General features: G+C 36.3%; 4 protein-coding genes across 6 annotated transcripts in view; 1 reads left to right on the forward strand and 3 right to left on the reverse strand.

Annotated features, from left to right (window-relative positions):
* LOC105221690 (trichoplein keratin filament-binding protein) overlaps nucleotides 1-25,234 on the forward strand; it is a 64,396-nt gene that overhangs the window by 22,886 nt on the left and 16,276 nt on the right. The window contains exon 3 of one of the 2 annotated variants that reach the window (XM_029037848.2): nucleotides 11,998-12,059. The exons of the other annotated variant lie outside the window; for it this stretch is intronic. The gene's annotated coding sequence lies outside the window, so the exon portion shown is untranslated. The remainder of the gene's footprint in view (nucleotides 1-11,997; nucleotides 12,060-25,234) is intronic. 2 annotated transcript variants of the gene reach the window in all.
* On the reverse strand, nucleotides 2,001-16,098 carry LOC105221686 (peptidoglycan-recognition protein LB). 2 transcript variants are annotated; one of them, XM_011198842.3, is made up of 3 exons: nucleotides 15,529-16,098; nucleotides 2,871-3,218; nucleotides 2,001-2,773 (listed from the first exon to the last, which is right to left on the reverse strand). In XM_011198842.3, exons 1-3 carry the CDS (start codon nucleotides 15,563-15,565, stop codon nucleotides 2,562-2,564), a joined length of 597 nt encoding a protein of 198 aa, XP_011197144.1. In that variant the 5' UTR covers nucleotides 15,566-16,098; the 3' UTR covers nucleotides 2,001-2,561. The 2 variants fall into 2 exon arrangements, with proteins under 2 accessions (XP_011197144.1, XP_011197143.2); XM_011198841.3 differs by lacking the exon at nucleotides 15,529-16,098 and adding an exon at nucleotides 6,040-6,343.
* LOC105221687 (peptidoglycan-recognition protein LB) lies at nucleotides 19,694-21,057 on the reverse strand. Its single transcript, XM_011198843.3, has 3 exons — nucleotides 20,757-21,057; nucleotides 20,070-20,474; nucleotides 19,694-19,993 (listed from the first exon to the last, which is right to left on the reverse strand). The coding sequence occupies exons 1-3, from the start codon at nucleotides 20,854-20,856 to the stop codon at nucleotides 19,809-19,811; spliced, it is 690 nt and encodes a 229-aa protein (XP_011197145.2). The 5' UTR covers nucleotides 20,857-21,057; the 3' UTR covers nucleotides 19,694-19,808.
* Nucleotides 21,750-22,810, reverse strand: LOC105221688 (peptidoglycan-recognition protein LB-like). Its single transcript, XM_029037849.2, has 3 exons — nucleotides 22,637-22,810; nucleotides 22,155-22,499; nucleotides 21,750-22,071 (listed from the first exon to the last, which is right to left on the reverse strand). Exons 1-3 carry the CDS (start codon nucleotides 22,719-22,721, stop codon nucleotides 21,866-21,868), a joined length of 636 nt encoding a protein of 211 aa, XP_028893682.2. The 5' UTR covers nucleotides 22,722-22,810; the 3' UTR covers nucleotides 21,750-21,865.

Consider the following 25,234-nt stretch of genomic DNA (forward strand, 5'->3'; position numbering starts at 1 on the left):
ACGCATACTCAACCACCAGGCAGTCACATATATTTGTTGGCACATTTACTTACATAGTTTGTTCACTTTGTTCTAGGCCGCATTAAAAGTTTCCCAGTGCCCTCAAGGATGGCGCTACATTTTCAGCGTTAAGTTCCCTTGCTTACAGAAAGAGCAAATATTAAACAAACGCGGCAAAAAATTTCACAAAAGTAGTAAATATTTTTAATTTTCTCAATTTTTTTTTCAAGTTTTTCTCTCAACAATAGTGACAGCTTGTGAATTTGCTTATTACAGTGGTGTAACTTCCAAAAAAACGGACAAAACACAACTGTTGTTTTTACGAAAATTTGAAAAACTCGAATGTACCTTGTCCACTTTCAGGAAAATTAATTTAAAATTGTCTGCTGAACTATTTTATTAAACTATTTTCATAAAAATACATCGAAAAAAAAAACGCCTACATTGCCATTTTTAGTTAAAAACACAGTGCGGCACTGTGCAATGCAAGATGTTTGGAACTTCTCCACACCCTGTGCGTCGCTCAACTTATAGTACATGACAAGTGGAAAACAAAAGCATCCGAAAGTAAAAAATACATAAGTAAATGAGAAATTGTAAAAATCTTGAGCAGAATAATTTTGCACATCCAACATGAAATGCCGTCGCAACTCTTTTTATTAACAAGCTTTAGACGTACATATGTAGCATGAACAGCAAAAAAGCGGCGACGTCGTGTTTAACTTGAAAGTTTCACAAAACAAAAAATGAAACAATAAAAAATAACGAAAGTACATATTTCTACATGCGAAAGTTACACATTGAACGAAAATATGTATCTACGCATATCCCAAAGTTCGAGCACACTTACACATATACATATGGACCAGTATATGGAATATATAATTTGTACTGCAGCTGAACATATTCACTTGCAGAAGAGCTAGTTTGTTTTGCACCGCAAAAATCTTCAGTTTGTTTCAGTGAACTCTGAAACATATTTTATTTTATATTTTTAACAATTTTCACCGGATTTTTTGTTCAAACTTGTGAAGAATATTGTATCAGACTTCTTTCATTTAACAATTATGGAATGCAGCAAACTGGAGCAAAACCAGTACCGGTGAGTCGGGGTGTGGAATTCTCACAGCTGGGTATTGCATTGCGGTTACTCATACGCCAGCGTGTCTACTTGGAAATGTGTTCGTATATTTTGTTTGGAAACTGCGAAAGTTTCGTCATAACATTCGGTACAATATGTGACATTCTGTGGCCTCGCATTGGTCTGATGCTATGAAAAAAAAAATGGACAGAGTAAATTCCATATGCATATATGCAAATGTTGACTGGTTACTGTAGAGTTTTTCATGGCTCGTTTTTTAATTTCAGCGAAAATCATTTAAATGCTACACAGTTTTTGGCGACCGATCTAACAGGTGCAGAGAGTTTTTGAGAGTTTATAAAGGCCATGCTCTACTAATGCTAATTTTCGGATTTTTTTTAGGTTACTTTTTAATTTCACTCTGTCTGCAGCTGCCACCAAACGCGTGTTTTTGCACGTAAAAATGCACCCCAAGTTAGCGATCAATGTACCTCGTCACAGTGTACTGATTTTATATATTAGCTTAAATAACACAGTTTTTTGAGAATACAAAATTGAATTTTAACCTCAAATGTTCGTTTTGGTTTGTACCTATAATGACATGCATACTTACTTTCTGAGGAAATATATACTTTCTTTATTGAAAATGAAATACTCTCCTTGACACACATACACAATGGATAACTTAAAATCGCACTTTTGTATCTTAGACCTTCAGACATTCTGCTGAAATAACAGGAATGGAAATAAAATGTCTAAGCAAATGTCTCTACAGTGTCAAAGATAGGATTTCTTCTGGATTCACAAAGGCCTCTCCCAAAGGCAAATACTGATTATGTTAGCTCGGGCTGTTGACAAACAATTGGTGCCATTATACACTTTATTAGGGGGGCTCATACAGAAAAATGCTAGAAACTCGTTGTTTTTGTGCATTCTGTTTTATTTGCATACTTTGAAATTTGTTAAGCATACTTCGCAGGCTCTTAATTTACATAATTACTCCTACTTAAAGGTTGCGCACAGACAGACATAGGCTAATGCACAACCGTTTATAAATCATAGATAACATATATTTACATTTTTAATAGGTGGTGGGTAGGAAGAATTACCTTAAAAGACTCGAAAGCATGCAAATACATATGTATGTATGATGGTGGCAGAATCTGTGAATTAATTGACTAAACAAAAGAGTGTCTACTATGACTAAGGATTGGCATGAATGCGGAGAGTTACGTTGAAGGCGTATGAATGAGCCTCTTTCCGCTACATTCTAATATTTTGTTGATTTTACAATTATTTGAAAACAGTTTGGTTATTTCGCTATGCATTGAATAACAGTTGTCTACTTAAAAATATAATTAAAATTAATAACGAACTCTTAAGAGGTGCAACCGCCAAGGGTGCTAAGCGTCGATTACTATAATTGCTGTTGTAGGTGGGGTTGATCAATATCACGCCCTTCGTCCACAATTTCAGATTCTCACTTTGCTATCTCGTTCTCTGTTGCCTTGGGTTTGGGTGCAAAATGCGGCCACGAGGTAATCTCGTCGTACAGTCTCTGGCCGGGGCATTCGGTGTCACGCACTTGTCTGTGTCCGAGCAATTTGTATTCCGGATGAATATAACCCTTTGCCATGCCGAATTCAATCAGAGATTTAGCCGCTGCGAGCATTTGTGGTGGCGGCAGCTCAGCTATAAACAACAAAACAAAATTATTGATTTTTTTCATTCACGTTTGCTAACACATAAATCACATAAATCATGGCGTGTGGCCGCCGCGCACACTTACTTCGCCAATCGCCAATCATGCAGATGCCAACACTTTTGTCATTGTATTTGGGCGCATGCGCGCCAATCACGTTGAAACCGCGTCCCACATAAATCATGCCGTCGCCGCCGATCGCAAAACTATAGCCAATGTCGTTCCAGCCACGTTGCAGCTGATGGTAGTCTTGCATGGAGCGCATCGCTTTGATGCAATCGTCGGGGGTGTAACAGGCGCTGGGCATATACGAATGATGGATGATGACATATGGCGCTGGCCCGTTAAAGTGTTCGACGAGCGTTGATGGACGCGCTCCCCAGTTGGCGCGCGAAATTATTTGCGTGTGCGTCGCGGGCATCTGCTGCCCGAAGCCTGTGGAAAGAAGAGAGAAAAAATTGGAAATTAGTCTCATGAGTGGGCTTAGGCTCTTGATTTAAAATTCAAATTCAGATGTACATCTACCCCACATGTGGATTTGCATGAATTTGCGGAAATAACACTGGTAAACACTGTTTTTGTCACACGAATTTTGTGTGATTTTTGTATACGCTTATTAACTATATGTATATAATGATTGTGTTACAGTCGCTTAGTTTTTTAGGCATCTTATACGTGCCTTTTTTTAATTACTTCATTTATACTACTGTATGCATTCGACAGTTGTTCTTATGTGCGTGGAGAATTAACTTTTGAATATTTAGACTATTTTGGATTTTTTGTAAAGAATTCATATAAATCGTGGGTTCCACGTAAATGTTGTGTAACGTATGTGAGACGGCTAAACAAGAACCCAGCCTGGAAATGTTTTGTGAACGTTGTCCAAAATTTTCTAGGAATCCGCAAATCGGCTATCAAGGGAAATGGAGCGCAGGAATGCTTATTATTTAATGTTGGAGATTTAAAAAATACTAGCCAGAAGCCAAATATTCGCGAAAATCATAAGTCTTTTTTCTATATGAAGCCATAATTTCTGTAAATGTAGCTCATGTTTTTTAAGAAGATATATGTTTTGATGTCACAAGAAATTCTGTTTTCATTTACACATTAATGTTTAGTGGCCCTGGGACATTCACAGTTCATTCAAGTGACAAAAAAAAGTAAAAATTTTGTTCACCAGTTAACCGGAAAAGCGAGGTATTAAAGGCTGTCGGCAATTTTTTGTACTCTTCTCGGGGTTTAGAGCAGACATATTTGATTTTTTTCAAATTTGTGCGCAAATTGATTTTACTGTTACCAAGTGTGTTGTGCTTCATCCTCATTAGTAAGTAGCTAAGTGTTGGTGCAAATGGAAATGCTGAAAAAGTGCTGTCATTTTTTGTCCATTAGTCTATATTTAATTAACTAATTAAAACGCATTTCATATATGTTAATGCATGCAAATGGAAAAGTGTGTCCAAACAAATCTATTTTATACGGTTATTAGTTGCATGACATGGTTTGGCAAATTTATTGCTTTTTTTATGAAATTCCATTTTTTGCACCACAATACAAAGCAAAAATAGGAAAATTTCCATATTAAAATGATTTTTACATTCATTACTCATAAGTCGCGTCATTTTTTGCATTGTAGAGTTTATAAAATTTTAATTAAATTGATATTTAATTTTTGCCCGAATTAACTAATCCTTCCTACGCGGTGTTTTTGCTGCTTGCATAGCTTGCATAAATTGCTTGCCTTTGGCAGCGCTAATCGGTTTGCACGAGTTCACACACAATGGACACATGCATTCACGCCGAATTCAATACATTCGCACTTCCACTGTGCTGTCATAACTCTGTGTTCTGCTGTCAAATCCATTGTTTAGCATATTGTTTTTGTCTAATTTGTCATAATTAATTAAATGCAATTAAAAGTGTCTCTTGGGAAACAAACATAATATGCATTGCAGTGGCCCCTAGCCTCCACACCTCCACCCCTCCAGTGTTGCCAGCTTTTTGCATTTTTCAAGCATGCGCTTAGGGAAATTTTGTAGAGTATTACATGGAACCATAGTATTCCACTATGGGAACTATCGGCCAAAATAGTAAACATTAAGGATACACGCGTAATTTTTGATGAGGTTACTTCGCTGGTCAGTTTTGGAAAGTGGTGAGATACTCGAAGCGATTTGCGACTACAAACTAAATTAATTAGTTGTGCCAGATCGCGGACAACACTTATCGAGCTAATTTTTGGTATCAGCTTTATTCCTTTTTATCCAATTTTGTTTCCAAATATCAAAATGATGAATATTGAAGAATATCAACGTTGGCAACATCGGTTGCAGCCAATTCCTAAAACTGTTTAAACATTTTCCAAGCTGGCATAACGAATTCATTGCATGTTTCGACCGTTAAAGAATTACATACATACGTACACTCGCTCATTGCAAATTCAATTTCGTTTGATTTGTATCGCCATAATTGAATGCCGCTGCACCATATCAAATTCAAATAGTGTGATTAATGTGTGGAAATTAAAAGCCACATATTTGTACACATCTACTTTAGTATTCAAAACGGGGCGACGCGGTTCCACTTCCATATTCGCGCTTGTTTGTATAAATTACGGATATTGACCGTAATTTGTTTACACTATCGTTTATAGGCAGAATCAAACATTTTAAAATTTCACATTTTTGGATGTGCGCTAATATCTAAATTATAATAGAAAATAATATTTTCACACTCTCGCAACATGATGCACGGTTAATGATTGTTTCGTGAACCTAGTCCCAAATCAATATTCATTGATAATAGAGGCCCACAGTGGTCCTGGTGCCAAGCAACACAATATATTTGAATTTTACTGAAACTATCGCTAAAACTGACCGGTGTTATTAAAATGAATTGTTTCTTTATGCTTAAGTGTTTTGTGACTTCCCTAACATTATATTAGTAGAATACTAGAGACATTGGTAAATCAACTAAATTTAGTTTTTATTGCATTTAACATTTTTAATCAAGGCAAAGTGAGCTAAGTGATCAAATAGTTTTAACTCTTTGTATGCCAATGAAAGCAAGCAAACTTTTAGAGATTCCAAAACCTGATAATTTAGTATAATTAATTCAATCGCATGAGCATCTTGATCATTGATGACGTTAGCGAACAAGCTTTTATCTACATACATACATAGTTTATGTATTGTTGTTATTGTTACTTCTCTTTCTTGTGTGGGCGCCTGACTTTTCGGCAACGTCGTTCACTACGCACCTGTTTCACTGTTTACGGGCATTATCACCAAAATCGCTAAGCGCCAATTGAAACACATAACCTGTGGGAACTTGGCGAAATAAAGTGTTTAAAAATGGTTCAAAATTCATTTATCCAACAAAATTTGGCAAATAATAACAATTTGCTTTTTTGCTCTTCGTAGTCGTTCCACTTATTTGTTTACACTTTCGATTTAACAGCAAACAATGTACACAATTTATTTTCGTTTACGTTCCGCTGCGATCACCAGCGTTATGCGATATTTGCACTTCCGTATGCCGCGCGAGTTTTTGTGCTTCTGACGGCAGCTCTCACAAGCTGGGACTGTCACCCAAAGCGGTGGTTTTGCGATCGGTGAGTATGTGCATGCGTGTGTATGCGAAAGAATGAAGAAGTCAATGAAATGTGTCGTGAGCCTCAGCATGAACGGACTACTGAGTAAGGCGGAGAAATACAAGAATTGAGTATACAGTGTAAATGTTGAGTCGCTGGGAGATGGTATTATAAAACTCAACCATTTGCTTGGTGGTTTTGGACACCCAAACTCATTGAAGTTCTACTGAAATAGTATATTTGAATTGAGATCTATTTCAGCTTCTCCGAAATAAACCTTATAAATACATTTCTCTGCATTCCTATAGCTTCTAAATAACTGTAAATTAGATAAATGAAAAAATATTTATTTGGAAACAATTTCAAACGCCTCCAACAGGTTCTAGTAATTTTGAGTTGCGCTGCGAAAAAATCCCCGATATTCCAGTTAATTTCAGTTGTTGGTTAACCATTTCATAAGAACGGGGAGAAATAACTCAGATAAGTGTATTATTTGTGGGAATTAATATATATTATTTATGGATTATTTTATAATATTTCGGATTATTTTATTCCCAGGCGGGAGAGTATCGAAAATCTGGCCGAAAGCGAGAGTAGTACATATGATTACAGGCTGAATTTATTTCCGTCACATTTGCTTATGTCTACATTCATACCATAATTTCGGCTCATTATTTCCGTTAATTAATATCGCTACAGTTTGGTAAATAAATTATGTTCATTGTTTGTTTGTTTTTTTTTTGTGCGTTTTGTTTTCGTTTTTTAATGAACTGAGTTCGAATGTGTATACATGTTGTTGTTGCTTCTGCCTCGTATAACGATTAAAATCCCATTTCAACACTAAATATGTTGTTTTTCTCATTTGAGTGTGATTTTTGCGATAAAATTGTCAGTTGTTTAGCCATTTGTTTGCTCATCGTTAGGGGAATAACAGATGAACTCGTTTTTCCCCCTCCCTCGTTGCGTGTTTATTGTTTTCATTTCTACATTCGCTTTCGATGTTTTCACCGAACAATTCGCATGGTCAACGAAAAATTGATACTGACATTTAATCATTCGGTTGCACAGTTACTTAGTCGCTTTGATATTCTATTCGAATTAGTTTAGCTTCTATGACACATAAACATATTCGCTATTGTGAATTTAATAATTTAATATAGAGGTCAATGCAAGGTTGAAGGTTTTTATTCTTTTTTTTCAATTGTTTTTGTTATTTTTTTTCGAAATTTAAAGCATATTGGGGTCGTGAACGATGTGTTGCTAAGCTTCTAATTGCGGTTTAATTTAATGCGTTTTTGTGCCTAATTTGCAAATGAGTGCCTCGGGAATGAACAGATGTGCAAATGTGTTTCATTTATTTTTGATTTTTTTTGCTCGGCTCTCGCGTGACTTGTGGACATATGTATGTATGTGAGCAAATATATGTATATAAGTATGTATATGTAGGTTTATAGGCTATTTTTATGCGTTCGATTTTATAGCGCCACTTTGGCTTCCAAAAGGCGTCGTCACATCAATAAATGTTGATCGCTTTTTCCAGTTCATTGCCCACAATCATCTGTTTGTAGTCATCTCAGGGATTACTGCATTGCCATCTGCGCTTGCCAGTTAAAACTTTACCCATGTTTACAGTTATTCGCACATATGTATGTATGTATGTAAGCATTCGGCAACATTTTAACTACATCCTTCAATGTCTTAATGCTTCAACACTTCATCATTTCGACGCCCAACGTAGTACTTATGTACACTTTTTTCCCTCACGTCAATCATTCGCTTCATTAACTCTTCCACAGATTCATACTCAGCTACATACATATATACAATTGAGTAAGTTGAAAAATCAATTTATGCTTCAAAATTGATTTGTTAGCATTCTGGAAGAGGATACCGGCAATAACGGTTAAATGCCTTAGTATTTCATTACATGTATTTACCTGCTATTAGGCACTATTGGACCACGAATAGTTTTGAAATGTTTATAGCTAATCATTGTTCATTTTAGCTGCAATCGATTGGTCACTTCTCTGCTCGGTTGTCAAAAATTTTACATGTGTTTTTTAATATTTTAACTATTATAAATTATTATTTATTAAATAAAATGTAAGGCATATACTCTCCTAGAAACGAAGTGAAAAAATATTTTTTTTGCGCAGATTTAAGTTTCATGATTAAGAGAACACTTTAGCTCAGGGTTGCACCACAAGTGCTGCCTGTTTGTTCGAATTACTGGATAGTGTGTTATTTTGGCTTATCTATAACGCTTAGTCAATCGATGGCGGCTTTTATTTCATTAAAAGGCAATGGTTTAAGGTTGGGACAATTGTGAAAATTATAATATATAAATTAATCTGTATAAAAAAGTTGTTTTATAGAAGTTCGAGCTGTGCAATAATTTTTTTCGAAATTAATGGAAGAAGCTTAAAAAAGACTGAGCATAACTTAAAAGTGTCCGTAGATCTACTTGAATAAAAAAAAAGTTCACCGTTCATGCCATGTTTATATATACAGAGATATCTACGTTTCGTCATATTTTCAACCTCTCTCTTTTCTATATTGGGCCCAATCATTGCATCCGCAACGAATTCGATTTCGGTACGATAAAGATTTTCGATCGAAATCATTGATTTCGTCGATAAACTGCTTTACCATAAAGTGAGACCGTAAAAAAAATATTTTCACTATAAAACATAACTAAATGTCTACTCTCCAACTTGTTTGAAAAAATAATTTCTGTATTCTTTTTTATGAAATGTACATTTGTGTTCTTATTTGTAACAATGAATATTGTATGTTACATCTTTTTTTTTGATAAATAAAATACAAAATATGCTGTGTTGAAAACATGAAAAAAGTTCCCTTCTCGAACACCATTTCGCAACAAAAAAACTACATATGTATGTTTACCTCTGTCCATGGAAAGAATAATGTTTCAATTGTGATTTTTTATTGTTTCGCGCTTTGCTTACATTCGCTGCTACAATTATTACAGTTAGTTTATTTATACAATTGCCATACGCAATAAACAATATTTCTATAGCATTTGCATTTGCATTTTCATTGTTGCCATCGCGCTTAAATTGAAATATCATCGACGCAATTAACACGGAAAATGCTGGACAAAGGGCTGGGGCTGGGCTGGCAGTTCAACGCAGTTGTGGCATGATTACTGTTATTTTGCTACAATCAAAACGAGGTGTGAATATATTAAAAAAGGGTAGAGACGCATTCGCAAAAAATGGTATGGCGAGTACAAATTTATTAGGGAAAAGTAGGCGAGCGCACAAAGTTTTGGAAATTACTGCCTGTCTGTTGGATTGCAAATTATTTATTGGCCAATTAAAAATGGCGGGCGTAGAAAGTTTTTTATCACACTTTTTACGAGTTTTTAAAGCATACAATGTAATATACAAAAGGTTGTAAATAAAATAAGCGTTTGGTCTTTCCAAAATTTAAGATGAATTTAATATGCCGCGAAACGGTAAATTTATCTGAGTTTTTACTTTACTGCCTGAAACGAATGATTAGTGGAATGTTTTTCTTTTATTTGGATCCACAAGCATCATTCATACTAAATTTGTTTCAGTTCTTTTGTGTAATAAACAACAAATTTTTCCTGCTAAATTCAATACAAAGCAGTATGTCTTACTAAAATGGTTAAACTTCTGGCTATTCTATTTCAATTTGTTTATACTAGTCTATTTGTTTTAGACCAGTTGTTTGTTTGGTTCAGTTCGGTTAGGTTCGGTTCGCAACTCTCCAAACAATAGACGATTCTATAGAAAAGAAGAAATTTGGTTATACATAGGTAATATTCGTACTCAATCAAAGTGCTACAATTAGTTGGTGTGCATATTTTGTGGCATATGTAGATACATTTACGGTTGGAACCAATTAGCAAGTCAAACACATCGATCGAATTAATTTAAAACAAGCAACTTCCGCTGTGAAATTTAATGTAATCAAATGTAGTAAAAAAACGTCGCTCAACGTGACTGAAATTGTGATTAAAAACCGCGCAAATGGCGACAAAGTAGTAAAAAGTCACACATAACGGCAAATGAATGTTGCCAGCTGTGTGCCTGACAACACAGGGTTGAATGATCGAGCGGTTAACACAGTGGAATCCAAATATATAATAAATTGGTCTCTATTGGAGTGTATTTCATTCAATATACACATTCACCTAACTCATTTCGCCAGCTAAAACTGTCTCTCTCTCTGATCGCGGGATGAAGTGAAGCACTGATACTTATTTCACTCTTAATGAAATCAGCTTAACAGACTATTTTTTGAAGATTTGCGCCCTTTTGCATACTCGATAGCCCCACCCTGCCGCACTCATACATACTCGCACGTGTGTGGTTTATAATAATGTGATAATTTTGGTTGTGCAAACATGCCATGAACGTGTGAACAGGTCATTAGCGAATCGTGTGCACATGTATTACGTTCGAAACACACTTGAGTGTGCCATTTAGGTGTGAATACGTTCGTGTTACTCATACGCCCCAGCAGCGCGCTGCTGTTACCCTGTGGAGGGCGTAGAAATTCCTCAAAAGCCTTCTTGAGCATTTGAGGTGTCGGCCGTGGAAGCCTTGAGTTGAGGAAGAGTCAATCTAAGGACGTGACCATGAATCAGGAGAGGTGAATGCCGGCAAAAACCGATATAATTACATTGAATGCAAATTATATTGTGCGAATGTGTGGGTGTATACACTCGTTTTTGTTACTGTGTATACAACAAAGTGGGCGTGGCGAGTGTGTGTCTGCATTGAATAATTCATACAACAGTTTTATGCAAATTAATATTGAAAGCGCTTTCAGTTTCGTATCATTTCATTATTTACACAAAAATACAAATAATTAATTCCCATTAATTAGTATTTAAATGCTGGTGAATACATGTACACACATACATGCATACATATGTACGCATGTGCCACGTACGCCGTTATATCAGCCCCAAAGTGTGATTGCGAAGTTAGTGGAGCGGCAAATTAAACTAAAATTCCATCAAATAAAATTGCCATGCACCGTTAGGTTATTGGCAGCCTAGGAAGGCGGTGGAAGAGTGCTGTTGTTTGCCGAAATTATGATTTTTGCCCTCGGATATTTGGCAATTCATGAATAATGCGCTTAAAACGATTTGTACCAGCATGAACGTTTACAATTCTAATTGCTTGTTTGCCTGGTGGCGCGGGTGCCTTATCAAATATATTTTAATCTTAAATACATACATATGTATATAAACACGTTTTATTAACGTTTCAATCTTAGCGTGTGCAAATTACACAGTTGAATTATGTACTTTCATACGACACGGCTCAGGTAAAGCGAATTTTCGAGTTTCCATGCCGATGTGACTATAAAATCAATTATCTGTCTGGTGTTCTAGTGTCTCTATATTATTTTTGTTATCTTTTAATCAACGCGACTTGATGTTAATGAGGCAATCGGAATAAGTTGTGTGTTGATGGGCAAATTACAAAGATGGGTGGAAATATTTACCTTTGAACGATATTCCATTTGAAGAGTATATGTAGACAAATAAACTCTAGTTTACTTCTTATAAGTTTTCACACCCATTAAATGTGTACTTAAGTATAATTTATTTTATTTCAGACATATCCCACATACAAAGTAACAGCTTTGCTGTATTTACGTTTCGTTTGGTTCTATAAAAGGTAAGGCACGGTACGTTTATTTGTTAAAATAATTTATTTCAGAAATAATCTGCATCTCTGTTTGTAATTAGAATAATTTTCTAATAACTTGTGTAGTTTAGCATATAACACAAATGAAATTGAATCATGCGATTCCCAGATTTAACGCTATGTACCAGTCTGACATTTTTATTATCGTTTCAAAGAAAAATGAATTTTTAGGAATATTCGATTTTGTTATTCAACAAAGTTCACATCGAGATCGATTTAGAGATTTTAGTCTATAATAGACTTCAGTTTCGGTGGATACTATTCAATGCTGCTAAGTGTTTCTTTCCAGCGTTCATCCTCTTGAGCCTTGATAACAGTAATAAAAATACTGTAGTTTTTGAAGTTATCGAAGGTTCACGAGCTCATGCTCATTTGGACCGATCAGTTCAGTTCAAACGTTCATATGCTTCGAGCATAATGTTTTACATTATCTGTAGCATATTTATCTATAATATTTTTAATAATTTATAAATAGATTTTTCCGTGTTTTCACATTTAATGAAAAGCTGGGTGGTAATAATAGCTGTCATCGATTGGCTAAGCGTTATAGAGCAGACAATTCAAACAGACAGGCTGCACTTATGGTGCAAGTCTGCGCTAAAATGCCCCCTGAATCATGCGAAATACTTAAATCTGTGCAAAAATATTTTTGTATCCTTTTGTATCGAGGTGCGTCTATGCCCTACGTTTTATTTAATGAATTAAAATGTATTTCAAAGTAAAAACAACAAAAATATATATTTATATTGTTATTTTTGTAAAAAATTTTTCCTTTGAGTCGTTTTTACCATTGTGAATAGTCTACATTTGTAAAACAAAATTTGTAGAGAAATATTTAATTTATGCATATTTAATGCATTCCAAATGTCTCATCACTCCTCTGCAAATCTCACATTCAAAAACATTCCATCAACTTTTAGCGTTTTTACTCCCCGCACTTGTACGCAATGTATCGATGCATAATTACATTGTTTAATATTAATTTTTATTTTAATTTTGGTTTTTGTGGAATAATATATTGTGACAACTTGTATTTATTAATGTTTTTTGTCACAACAGTTATAGCGTTTTTTTATGTGAATTGAATTAAAATAAAATTTAAAACCTATCAGAAATCAGTGTGAGCACCTGGATATTAAATATTTATTAGTAAAACAAAATGATTTGCAAAAAATAATTGGGATAATTATTTTAAATTGTGATATGTACTACAAGTATAAGGTGCAAATGTCTGCTTGCCTTAACTCACTTTGGTTCAACAGCGCGTGAGAATTTCAGTGGATAATTATGCAAAATTGAGGTGTATTTGTATTTTTTATGGCGAATTTCATGAATGACCCAGCAGGAATAAAAGCAGGACAGGATCATGCAAACAATATATAAGTATATACACTTTATAAATATACTAAGAGAGCTTTGAGGGTGTGTGTGTGTAGCGTTGGATTCTTTCCAGTACTAATTTTAAGAAATACTGATATATACTATTGAATCCTTTACATACGACATTACAACTGTTATGCTGCGTCCTGTTACTTTTACTGTTACTATTGGCATTGTTTGGTTGAATTTTAAATTAATGAACGAATGTCAATGGAAAATGCGTGTAAATCGAATAATTCAATTAGCAAGGAAACATAACTGTATGAAAACAATAAAATAAACATAGCCAAACTGTAAAAACGCAATTATTATAATATTAATTAATTAAGCGCTTCACTCAAACTTTACTCGCAAAAACAAAGCTTGTTGTTCAAAGAGCATCAATGAGGATTCGAGCCGTGAACCGTCGAAGGCCAACAACGGCAACAAGTGGAAAATTAAATTTAAATATCACAATTAAATAGACACAACACTTCTGCACGCCCGCCACCGACCGCCAACTCAATTTCAAAAAACTACAAGTGTTAATGTGTGGGTTTTCGCATTATTTTTTTTTGGTGTGTTTGCTGACCGATTATTGATTAATAATTCCGATTAATTATCAATTTAAACAAATGAATTTTCACTTTGTAAATATATCCAAAGGTTTTTAAAGCTCATATGTGTATGCAAATAGCAAGCTATGCACACATGACGATGATGAGGATGTAATACGTATAATTAAAGCATTAAGATTGAAATTTTTTTTCACGATAAATGAATATTCATATTTGTGAGGCCAAATATGACAAAGCAGCAATCCAATCGTTAATGCGAAATTTTCATTTCATATATTTAGGTCCACCCTGAAACTTTGATATGTTGGTGATTTTTGTTATATTTGGATGAAAAATGGAAATCACCTCAGCTGATTCATTGCTTTGAGTAGGCGAATTTTTAGTACGAGCTGTAACTCATGGCATTCAAACACAAATTTTCGCAATAATTTCATTGATATGCATACATAGTAGTTTACATAACACTTTCGAATCTTGTTAACATGACACTTTGCGATTACTAAAGCGCATAATTCACAAAACCTACATATTTATAGCAAATTGTGTACAATGTCATTGCTTTTATATTAATGATGTAATGTTGTAATGAATACAAATTAAAATAAACAAAAACGCGCGGGTTGTAATTAATCGGCTTGTCTTAATATTTGACAATTACGGTAGGGAATATTTTTTGTTGGTTATTACAAAATTATTCAGCAGGATTCAAACCCGAAGCGGACACGCACCGAATTGAAGAACTAATCAATGGAAAATACTACAATTTCGCCGCGTTGCTACGGTGTGAATCGAATCTAATTAGCTCAATCAGTCAGTGATGTCACCCCCTGTACTTGAATTGAAGCTTTGAATCGTTGATAAACTAATCTTTCCCGTCATTTGGTGTTCATAAAAGACACATTCGGAAAAGACATTTTACTATAGTAGACTCAGGTCTCATATGGCGTTAGCTTCGTAACATTCATTCACGTAGTTTTTTTTTTACAACGGTAAAATCCGGTATTCTAACAGTAAATAAAAGAAGTAAATAAAAAGCATACTTTTGAGTTGTGTCACTTTTGATATTTGTATTGATATGCTCATGTGTACATGTGTTTTGACTCTATTTCACCTCTGTTGATAAGCAAGTTCGCGCTTAAGAATTCACGCAAAATTATCATTAATGAAACAGTTTATTGTCGAATAATACGCACAACCCAGTAAGTCATTGCAAACGGATTCTTCAAAATAAGAAATTTCTAAAAAAATATTCAACTGAAAGTGTAAAATTAAACGCGAATAGCGCTAGTGAAACTTATGCAAAATTTATAAGTTCTTCTAGCACCTATATGTGTATATGATGGATTTCATCCACTTTCCACCCAAAAATTCCAAAATACAGAGTTTTTAGCGGCGCGATAAGTTTCGTTTGCTGGGTAAAAGTTGAGTTCTCATGTGTGTGTGTGTGTGTGTTTATTATATACACGGGCTTACTAGCGTGACATTTTGTGCTGATAACTTACCCCACATTGATAAGAGGAATAAGCCAAATGCTGTCATATTTATTTTGTTAAACTATTGCACTTCAACTATTTCACTTTTCAAGGACGTGAAAATGTGTGTTTTTTGCTTGCTTTTTGAAGCCTTTTTCTACTCTCTGCAGAGTTTGTGCGTTTTTTCACTGTTTTCACCGGAACTTTTTAATTTAATCACTGCAGCTGAAGAAGAAATCAAAGCAAACAGCTTTTTTGTCGGCAAGAAATGAATTAAGCTTGGTTAGCTTTTACACGGTCGTTGCAAACTTTTCAGCAGCAATCCAACTTCTATTTGCGATTTTGATTTTCTGTTTTTGTTGTGTGGATTTTTCCTGTCTGTCGAGTGCCTGAATTGATTACCGACCCACTCTGGCTTTCTGCGACTGCCTAGCACCTTTTTCCGTATGGACGACTGTTTCCGTTCCGTTTACGCGTCCGTTCGCTTGTTCGTCCCGAGCACCTTTGCAGTGTGCGTCTAACTGTGTAATCGCTATCTCCCAACTAACACGCTCACGCTCCACACTCGCCGTACACACTTAGCTTGAGTGCTTGTGAGCGATGGGCGCACACGTTTATAGACACAAAATCGCAAAGAAAAGCCAACAACAACAAGCGAATGTTGTGACTAGCTGTTGGCTGCAAAACCAATGCAAAGCAATGATGATGAAGTGAGCTCTTCAACAACTCAACAGGTTTTGCAAAAGCCAAAAACACAAACAAAGTGGCCAAGAAAAATGAGGAAAAACTGCTAATGCAATAAGAGCTAAGGCAAATAAACAAAATTAAATTAAATTACATAAAAATCGCCGACATAAACCAAATAAAAGGAAAACAAGTAAGGAAGGGGAAGTACGGTTATAATAGAACTTTTTATATTCTCCCAATTTGAAAGTATGAACACAGAGAACATTTTTGATGTTATAAAATCAAATATATTAGATATATAGCTGGACCAATATCTATACAGAGTTCATTCAAATATCACACATATTGACCGATATACATATATTGGGTATATTTATGCTGGGGAAAGTTAAAACTGATTTCATTTATTTCTGGCACGGAAGTAAATTATTCTGAGAACACCCCAATTTTATCAACATAATTCCCACATTTACCGATGTATTCGGCTTAAGTTCAACTAGAATATCGAAAAGGAGTATAATAGGTGCAGGGACCAACTTCAGGCATTCGCAAGATTTAGATTCAGAAATCCGTTTCATTTTCATTACCATTGAACTCGTCTCATTATCCTGATTATTTTCGCATATTTAATTATACGTATAACCGTTAGGCGAGAGGTTTTATATAACTCGAATTTCTTGAAATCTCTTCTGCTGTGCGAATATCATCTGTTGCCATTATTTTGAGGCTGTCGTTAAAATAGAGGAATTTTTTGTACCAAACATATCAGTTGGCGCTAATACGTCATACAAAAATCATTGTTTTCGTGCTTTTGAAGAGCCGCTTGTATGTGTTTACTTCACAAGAGCGTGCTTCCGCGATCAACAGCAAACACAGTTACTAGAAGTTGCCAAAGCTTTTGCTCTTGCGGTACCTCTTAGCTCACTGTATGCTAAGGTACTGGTTTTAATAATCTCTCTTCGTTCTTGGCGCGAGTGTAAGCTCTCTAACATTACCTTTTGTAAATTGCTGCCATATTTTAACGTCTCTTCTGATTGGTTGCTCCATATATTGACCGTATTAAAACACTTTAAAACACAAACAAAAATTCTAATAAATCACTCTCTACATATAATTCAACTGGTGTGCTGATAGTAACGATATTACACCTGTTATACAAGCGAATCGGTCTTAAGAGCTCTTCATATAGCAATCACAAGTGATTACATTGACATTGAAAAGAATACATATACTTCTACTCGGTATAAACCGGGTGTTAGCACTTTGGACGATGTTTTTGCACGCGAACAAAATATCATTAAAATTCCAACTTTTATCATTTCGGAATATTTCAAAATGTTTATGAGTTTTTTCAGCTGTCCATTGCAGACTTTAATATAATTAATCAGCTACTTTTAATGCAACACTTGAAAGTAGGGGATTTTTCATGTTCAAATAGCAACAACAATGTGTGTACGCCTTTCCATTCCATTTCGAATAGTAGGTAAGTCATGCGTTTGTAAAAGCGCTACTAAGGTCGAAAACGAAATATAAATATAAAACGCATTGCTTGCGGCCGCCAAATGTACAGAGCTGTGCACAAAAATGGCAACCGAAAACAATTTTTAATCTTCAATTATTATATCGAAACATATGTATTGGTCTGTTATTGTTCAACTTCAACAAAGAACAAGTACTAAGCCGGAAATGATTATGGGCGATCCATCTCTTTTAAACATGACTGTTGTTTAGAAGATAAAAATCACCAATTTTTCGGGGATGTACATAAATTCGCCAATAAAAAGTCAGCACCTTGCACTTTGGCCCGAATACTACCGGAACATCATATGGAAAATCGCAGGCGCAAGTGGTCGGCTGTCGCTGCTGGCTTCCACGATGAAAGCCTTGAGTGGAAGAAAACAACAAACCGGTGTGTGCGCGGGAATGTACCGCGTTGCTGCTAAACAAACAACTTGGCTGATGTTTGATGGTCAGCGAGCTCGCTAATCGCTTTTCAGATGAGTGAAGGCAGTGCGCACCAGGTGTATTTAATTGATTCCCCAGCTTTAGTAATTAGCAAATTTTTAACATACTTGTTTATTTTAACGCAACCACAATGTCTTGTCTGCTTGCATAAAACATTGAAAGACAAATTTCGCTGTTTTCATAATTTTCTTGATTTTTATGATTTTTTTACATGTTGTTATCTATGAAATGAAAATATGTAAGTAAAAAATTATTTAGCGCTTAAGAATTGCAGACGTATACCATTTATCACATCATATAATTTACAAAGATCTTTGAATTTGCTTGATGAAAGCTCTTTCTCAGTTATTGATTCAAAACTGTTCATCTATAGGAATCTGGTTGAAAATGGACCGATGTCCACATGATCTGAGATTCTATGAGACGCCGAAATATGGAATGCGGCAAATCGAAAAAACAATTTTTGATTATTTCATTACAAATGTCTTTCGTTACATAAAACAAAAAAATCGGCGAAGAATAACAAAATGTCATTGGAAATCAAACATTCCTTTAAAGTAGTATTGCATTGGACATTTTTTCATAACGCAGACAAGTTTCAAGTTTCAAGTGCTTTTGATTATTGTTTTCTTGTTTTTAAGTCCCTTATCGCTGACTTGCACATCTACATACATACGTACATCTTTGTAGCGGACACATTTTCGTGATATGTTATCGATCACCTGAACTCCAAATCCCATTGTAAGTATACCAATGTTCATAAAGTATACGATGACTTGTTCTTTCCTTTTTGTTTATTTTCGCTTTGTTCTCGTTTATCTCTCGATAGCTTTATACAGTGACTTTTGTTGTGCGCGAAAATATCTTATCGCTACCAATTTAATAGTCGGGGAAAAAAAAATAATCGCCAGCTTTGCTTGAATTCCTAACATTTACTCCGGTTAGTTGTCATGAGCGCCGAATAAGCAATTGCGAAGAAAGAAACAGCAATGCAAGTTCAAGGGTGATTATACGAATATGATGTATTGTTTTATTACCATGCCAGTAGATATGTATGAAAATTGGATCAGTTCTAGTGTATCCAGCACCATTACTAGTTCGCGTCGGCAAGTTTTAACAAATGGGTTTTATGAAACGAACATTGGTATTCTAGAAAATGCCCATTGCCCATACTCTATACAAATCAATGGTACCCAAATGAACGCAGACACAGAAGAATTTTTAGGCAGTCAAAACTATATAATACTTCAAACAGTTGCAGTTGCATTAAGTATGAACTCGTATCTATATTTATGAAATTGTTCTTATCAAATACATATAACGTATGTATGTATACATGTTGCGTATATATTTATTTAACAACGCTTGGGCCCAATCGCACTGATTGTTTTGTTTAGCTTGAGGTCGGGAATCCCCTTCGTTATTAAGTTCTTTGCTGACAGATATCAAAATACAATACACATACACTCAACTCGTAGTAAAGCGTAGATAATAGTTTATAAGCTCTCTTTTTGCGTTTGAAAATCGAATTGAAAGAAATTGTTTCGTAATGTTTAGAGTGTTCATATATTTGATATAATACTAATTGCAATTAAGTTATAAGTTAAAATTTTAATGACCTAACATTTTCGTGCCCTCCGTGGTGGAACTGGCGTCAGTCAATTAAGGTCCTGCCAGTGGGGCCACTTTTTGATCACCGCATACAACGCATCCCCGGGACACTCGGTGTTGCGCACCTGCCGGTGTCCGTGCAAAATGTAATCGTCCCGCAAATGGCCTTCCTCCATCGAGTATTTAATAAAGTCCTGTGCTACTTGCAACATTGGTGCGGGTGGCAGCTCCTCTGTAAAAGGGAAACAACATTGATTGGTGCATTCTGTTACCTTGGCATTGTCGTTCATCACTGTGTCACGGCTTACCCATAAAATTACCAATTAAGAGCAGACCAATACTGCGCGAGTTGTAGTTGGGCGCGTGTGCACCGACCACGTCGTAACCGCGGCCCTCGTACACGTTGCCGTCCCCGCCAACGGCAAAACTGTAGCCAATGTCCGGCCAACCATGGCTGTTCATATGGAAGTTCTGCATGGAGCGCATCGATGCTTTACAGGCATCCTCTGTCCGACAAACGCCGGGCTGATAGGAGTGATGTAGGATAACATATGGTGCGGGGCCGGTGAAGTTGGCGACAGAGGTGGGCGTGCGTGCCCCCCATTCGGCTCGCGTGATTAAGCGCCAGTTACGTGTATATCCTAATATTTGGTCGCCTGTTGCCGCTGTGTCGTTGTGGTCGGGTATAGCGGCAGCTTCGCGCAGCTCTATGGCTACACGAATGCAGAGTGAGTGGGTGTAGAGGGGATGAAAGGCAAACATTTGTGGTCAGTGGTTATGGACTGAAAATAAACAAGCATGCACTCGCTCTCAAAACACGGCAGCCGGCTTTCAACGCCGAGCGAACACCGGCACCTTGTTACGCACTGATAAACACACAAACACACACACACAAACATGTGTATTCAGAAGCCCCGCGGCCCACAGTTATGCGAATCATGAAATTTTGAAATTTTCATAGTTTGCAAATGCAATTTCACTCGCAATTAACTCACAAGTAAACATGTTCCCAGCGCCGAACAACAGCAAGTTAACCAACAATATCAGTTTCTGGGCTGCGGTTGTGTTTCCCACAGATCCGGCTGCATTCACCATTTTCAACAAATGCAAAATAACTATATTTTGGTCGGTGCCTCTCGGTCGGTTTTTGTTGTTTCTGCCGCTTGCTCCTTTCCTGTGATTTGTGGTCAATATGTCTTCTACTGTTTGTGGAAATAATAATTCGTTCGAGTGTATGTCGCTATTTCGCTTTTATTCCGCTATTACGCCACTTGCGCTCATGTCCGCTCTTAATTGATAACTGAGTCCAGCATTTCGATCGGCAGTTATAAGCTTTAATCTGAGCGGCTGGACAATGCATGCCGGTCTCCCATAAACTGGTCGGGGAGGTGACGCCGAGGAGCTGCCGTAATCAACCTAGTTGTTATTGAGTTTCTCCTGCCTTGATGGTACTTCACATTTTGCATGCTGTTGTTGGTGCTTTACTCGCCAAGTTCATGAATAATTAATGCGAACTTTTTAATCTTAATCACAGTTGCACTCTCTCAACTTTAACTTAAGTAAGTTAGTTACTCGCTGCTCGCAGCTCATTCTCTAAACCCGCTAAACCGCTCTGAGATTGTCATCGAGGTCGCGGCTGTGAATAAATATTGCACGTTTATTATTTTGATTTTGAAGCGAATTATTCTCGATTGCACGGAAAGACATAACAGATAATGATAACTTACCTTAGTATAATTTCATTGTTCTTAGTTTTTGATTTTTTTCTCTTATGTACATATGTGTATTGAAATCATTTTTTGGAAAACCATTCACAACGGCTTCACAGCTTCTACAATATGATACATATAAACAAGGTAGAAGGTGAGATTTTAAATTAAAAGAGAAGAGCTGTCCTAAACTTTGAAGGTGCTTGACTTCAAATACCAACAAACTCGTTAAAGGTTGGTTCGAGAGGTTCTGTTTAAAATATTATTATTTTACGAATGTGATTTTTGCAATGATAATATTGCTATTTATTTGTACTGTTTCATTTTAATACTGCAAGTGTTGGTCCCTCAATCCCACTCATCTACTGGCTCGCTTCGTTCCACGCACTCATACTCTACAATTGCGTCATTTCCTTGACATCCTCTTGCCAATGCGGCCACTTCTGCACCTGGGCATACAATGCATCGCCCGGACAGATGGTTCCATTGCGCACTTGGCGATGTCCATATAAAATGTAATCCTCACGCAAATAGCCGCAATCCACAGAGAACTGTATAAAGTCCAGTGCCACCTCCATCATGGGTGACGGTGGCAGCCCTTCTGTAAAATTCATAAAAAACTGCCACTGAGTAACCAATTCAACACATCAGTTTCGTTATTTTATTGCTGTCATCGATTCTTACCGGTAAAATCGCCTATTAGTAGCAATCCAATGCTGCGATTGTTGTAGAGCGGTGCATGGGCTGCGACCACATTGGCACCGCGGCCTTCGTAAACGTTGCCGTCACCGCAGACTGCATAGCTGTAGCCAATGTCGGACCAATGTCGCTCATCCATGTGAAGGTTTTGAATCTGCTGCATGGCCAGCCGGCAATCCGATTCCGTCTGAGCCACGGCGGGCTTATAAGAATGGTGTATGATGACGAACGGCGCGGGACCCACAAATACTTCTCGATCTTTTGGCGGACGTGCACACCAACCGCTGCGCCCTATCAGCCTCCAGTGGTTATAGCCGATCTCCGTTGGAGCTGAAAAAGCGAATTTTTATGCACTGTTTGGGGAAGGGAACATTGAAAGTGTCAGCTTATTTTCGGGTCAGTGAGAGTACACAAAGTGGGCACATACTCAGCATACCGTTCCTGTTCCATAAGCCGTGCATACTCACCGGCAGAGGTGGCAATATCTCGTTCTAGCAGGCAAATGGTCGAAAAGGCTGCAAGAACACTCACTAAAGCATTGCGGAAATCCATTATTGCTGTTAAAGACTTTTTGCTGTCAGCAGATGTGGGCCGTGCTGTTAGTTCGATTGTGCGACTGAATTGGTAATGGACGAGGTGGTGCCGGCTGCTCAAATGTGCTGAGCGTGAAAATTCCGTCAGCTTTTATACGTCAATTTAAGCCATTGTTATTATTATTAGTGTGTGCTTATAATTTGTTGCTGTAAAACTAACAAAATAAATAAAATCGATTTCAGTAGAGTTTTTCAAACGCCTAACCATAACTGTGCGCACCAAACCACCAAAAGCTGTGACAAGACAAATTAGGCTATTAGCCAAAAAACGTTGATGCCATTATTGCGATTGCTAAAAATAGTTATGCCATAAAGAGAAGAGTTGAATAATCTGAAAATCTACTTCTGCTATGCACTCCAACACTATTCTTCTCAAGCGATTAATCGTTTTGCCTACTCTCGGACTGCCGAACTTTTCACATAGTTCGCACGAAGTTTTTAACTTAAACTTTTAACTTTGTTTTCATGTGTTAGAAGCAAATAATTGCTCTTTTCATCGAATTGCATGGGGTCAGTAATTAAATAAGGGTATTCCCAGTTTTTATTTATTTTTATTTTTAACTCAATTGGAGCCGGGCAATTATTAAACGATTATGAAATGGCTTTTTTATTTACTTTTCGATTCATTGTACTACGAACAACTGTTGCGCCGAATCCAACAAACATTTAATGCTATTACATATGCATATGCCTGTGTACACCCAACAGCAAAGCATGGCACAATAGACACCCGTAAATCAAGTGTTTAGCATGAGCTAAAGAAAATCCCCCAGCTGTAGTGGTTGAGCGCAATTGTCGTCGATATTAGAGATGTGAAGCTACATGTAGTTTCGGCATGCCAATAGTCTATTAGCGAGATGCGTCGAAATGGTGTTAACGCCAAACACAAATCCCAAAGATAGTCAACCCGCACCCACATACCAACTAAGAACGTCTTCAGCGCGAACTGCGAACTGCCGGCGAGATTAAGTGAGACTTGACTAACATGTTCGCATGCATACGTCACTAGCTACTTAGTAGTTATGTAATCGATACTCTGGTTTGAACGGGAATTACCCGAAGCGCCAAGCACAGACGCAAAGTTGCACAGTTATTGGCTAAGAAGTGCCGGCAGAACGTTAGTATCTTTGTTAGAGCGCTAGCTGCTTCCGCTAGTGAAACAAAATAAGTTTCTTCTATCGAGCACATTTAATATCTGTGAGTGAGTTTTCCCTTGCTAATGACGCGGAAATGCAACGCTGTGTGACTTACTGATTATTAATGAAAAGCTCAAGTTAATGATGTGGAAACATTTCAATGCGAACTCTGCACTAATTCGAATAATTAACTCGAATTAAATTACTTATTCCATACGAAAGTATAGTGGTAGAAAAGTATATAATTTTATTTGCTTTTCCTAGTTTAGGCTAAAAAAGACACGGCTATATGTTTCAGTTTTACATAATCTGCATTAAAATAAATAAGTCGGTTTGGAGATTCTTAAACCATTGACTTGGTTTGATACTATTTGTTGTGCATCTTTCTTAAGGTTCTTACTAGATTTCAGGCGATCTCAAGCTTGATCAAAGTATATATGAATCTTTATCTAAGACATTTTTCTTCAACAGACGGTGCTACTTAAATAATTCTTCATCTACTTATTTTTCAGTCCATGGAAACATCTATCTAAACATTGAACTCAATTAGAGAGCTAGTGAGTGGACATTCAAGTGACAGTCGATTTAGAGAAAAATGAAAAATCAATGAACGTATAATGTTTATTAGTGGATGATAGTTATTGGGATCATTAGCTCGTACTCCGAATGATTTGTGAACTGATTAATATTTTTGTATTGACCTACATTCCAGATTTTTCGCATATTTTTTCAAGATTCATCTTTGAACCGAATAAACAAATAGGTATAAAAAATAAACCAAATTAAATTGACAATTGAAACATTATTTATTTTCTAGATGATGATCCAAATATTATTCCAGCACACTTTAACGTAAATTAAACTAAAGTTTTTCAACAAATGCTCCATTCACATACTCGTACACATACATATGTAGCTTATCGAATGGTGTGAATAATTTTTTTATGAAAATCACTGTGTTCTGGGAATTTCGTTGTTTACTTCCCTTGGCGTAAATAAAAAAATACAAAAAGTCCCCTTGGAAAATAAGTGGCTGAGCCATGTTTTGCGGTTCACAAGTAAAAAAAAGAAAGAAAAAGTTAAGTTCTTTATAAACTACTTAGTTATTATTGGCAAAGTCGAATAAAGTGATGTGTTCGTCTTGATTTAGGGCTAATAAAATGTGTGAAATTGGTCGCTTTGATAGAATCAAAGACTCATTTCCTAAATCCTGTTCTACTCATAAAATAATTTCTTTTGATCTTGGGTGCGTCGCTCCAACGCTGATGCCTCAGCTGATGGTGTTTAAGGAATCCCTTCTACAGGATACCAATGCTTTAGGGATTAAAATTCCTTG

The sequence above is a fragment of the Zeugodacus cucurbitae genome, chromosome 2, assembly GCF_028554725.1.
Source record: "Zeugodacus cucurbitae isolate PBARC_wt_2022May chromosome 2, idZeuCucr1.2, whole genome shotgun sequence".
Taxonomy (NCBI): Eukaryota; Metazoa; Arthropoda; class Insecta; order Diptera; family Tephritidae; genus Zeugodacus; species Zeugodacus cucurbitae.